This window comes from Akebia trifoliata, unplaced genomic scaffold (genome assembly GCF_017979445.1).
Source record: "Akebia trifoliata isolate Shusen 1 unplaced genomic scaffold, ASM1797944v1 Contig00803, whole genome shotgun sequence".
Lineage (NCBI taxonomy): Eukaryota > Viridiplantae > Streptophyta > Magnoliopsida > Ranunculales > Lardizabalaceae > Akebia > Akebia trifoliata.
Window position 1 is genome coordinate 1 of NW_028237223.1, and position 1,937 is coordinate 1,937.

The window sequence follows — 1,937 nt, forward strand, 5'->3', positions numbered from 1 at the left end:
GATACAGATTGCACTTCTCCATAAAACAGTATCCCGAGGGAACCATGTATCCCGAGGCATATGGATCTACGGTTCCCGAACTTGTCCACGTCAAGGGAGTCGATCATATTATCAGGACTCATTAAATAATTATAAAAAACATTTATCTTTTTTACATCAATCCTAATTTTGTAATACATGTGCATTTCGACTGGCCACCAACTAGTAGGAAGATAAATTGAAGACAATTGAGATATTTGCCAGAGCTAATAAGTTGTTTCATGTAATTTCTACTCGAATCAATAACACATTAACCTTATAAGTCAGAGAAAAAGTTGACATTCTGATTTTGCACAACTTGGGCAATCGAATAATAAAAAGTTCAAAAAAACTCACAAGAATGTTCAGCTTTGAGTCGAAAGCAGAGGAGACAGTCTCCAGAAGCTTCTCCCGTTCAACTCGAGATGATACATCGCAGACCGAACCGGTGACTCGGAAACCCTTATCCTTCCAATTTCCCAAGCATCCATTGAGTTCCGATTCGTTCCTAGAACAAGTATGTACGGCCGCCCCGAGTTCAGCTAACTCCTCCACTACTGCAAAGCTGAACACAAATTAAACAAAATGCATATAATTAGACTGATTTCTTTTTTAATCTAAAACATTACGGTTTTTCTTTCAAGTCGTGCTGGGGTGACACAAACATTAAAGAAGCTTAAATAAGAGAGAGAGAGAGAGAGAGAGAGAGAGAGAGAGAGAGAGAGAGAACCCGATTCCTCTGGTTCCACCAGTGACGAGAGCTGTCATTCCCTTGAGAGACCATCGACCTCCGCCTATGGCACTGCTTTCTTTCTCTGCCATTGTTTTGTTTTGTTTGCTTATCTCAGCAACCAGAACTCGACGTTCAAACACCAAATGAGGAAGGAAAAGATACTTGGTACACTCTCGTATATACTAATTAATTAAGGAAGCTACTATTGGCACCCAGCTTTTGCTAATTACATCCCAATTTCTTTAATTCTTTGCCACATCCCGACTAAAGATTAAAACAAACTCTTCAAACATTACTAATGTTCGGCTAAAATTATAATCTCAACATAACAAAACATTATAATACTCCTTAAAACAATTTCAATAGTTGTTTACAACTATGATTAAGCTCATATAAAATTCAAAACCCAAAATATTGAAATCTAGAAAATAAATAAATAACAACAAAGCTTCTATTGTCACCTAACTTTTACTTATTTTCAACCATTTACTAATTTTCTTTATTTTTAATTGGGGTGTCTAAGTAAAAATTGGGGTGCCAATATATGCTTTCTTAATTAACCCGGTTACTAGAATTTTTTTGAGTCCACCCAAGCATAAAATGGGTTGGATTTTGTGTGAAATCTGATTGATCTGAAATTCAAATTTAGTGGGTTTGGACCATTTGATAGGGCTTAAAATGAGTTGGGTCTAGATAGGATATTAGCATATCCATATTCAAAAAAATTATTTGGATCCTACTTGCTAAAATCATATCCGAACTTTTTTGCTTTCATTAAACCTGTATCCGTCAGATAATTTAAAATCGTTCAATGTCATATCAAGAAAATGGTTAAAGGTGTGACCAAAAAGTGACTTAAACTCAAGACCTCTCCCTTTTTAAATAGATGCCTTGACCCACTACGCTCAACACTTGTTAGTTGATTAAAGATAACTTGAAAAATAAAAAAAAATGTAACTTACAAAGTAATATATTATATGGATCTAGGCAAATATAGGAATCGATCCATTTCTGACCCTCCAGATCGACTTAGGTCAAGGGACATCAATCATATCCAACCCATTTTTTAATTTGAATGTACTTGAAGGAACCAAACCCGCTAAATTTAGATTCAGATCACTTAGATTTTGAATAAAATCCGGCCCATTTTAATCCCTACCCTTAGAGTAAATTCGAATTTAAAAAA

The 1,937-nt window shown here is 35.2% G+C and overlaps 1 protein-coding gene across 1 annotated transcript; it reads right to left on the minus strand.

Moving 5' to 3' along the window:
- Positions 1-223: 223 nt before the first annotated feature.
- Positions 224-912, minus strand: LOC147381048 (NAD(P)-binding Rossmann-fold superfamily protein). The gene is made up of 2 exons (XM_086430916.1): positions 749-912; positions 224-583 (listed from the first exon to the last, which is right to left on the minus strand). Exons 1-2 carry the CDS (start codon positions 838-840, stop codon positions 259-261), a joined length of 417 nt encoding a protein of 138 aa, XP_086287042.1. The 5' UTR covers positions 841-912; the 3' UTR covers positions 224-258.
- Between the last annotated feature and the right edge of the window lie 1,025 nt (positions 913-1,937).

Bases quoted from the DNA above. Each gene is read 5' to 3' on its own strand.
- LOC147381048 (XM_086430916.1), bottom strand. From the start codon at position 840: ATGGCAGAGAAAGAAAGCAGTGCCATAGGCGGAGGTCGATGGTCTCTC. The intron at 584-748 runs GTTCTCTCTCTC...ATTTGTGTTCAG, and splicing joins GGTGGAACCAGAGGAATCGG to CTTTGCAGTAGTGGAGGAGT.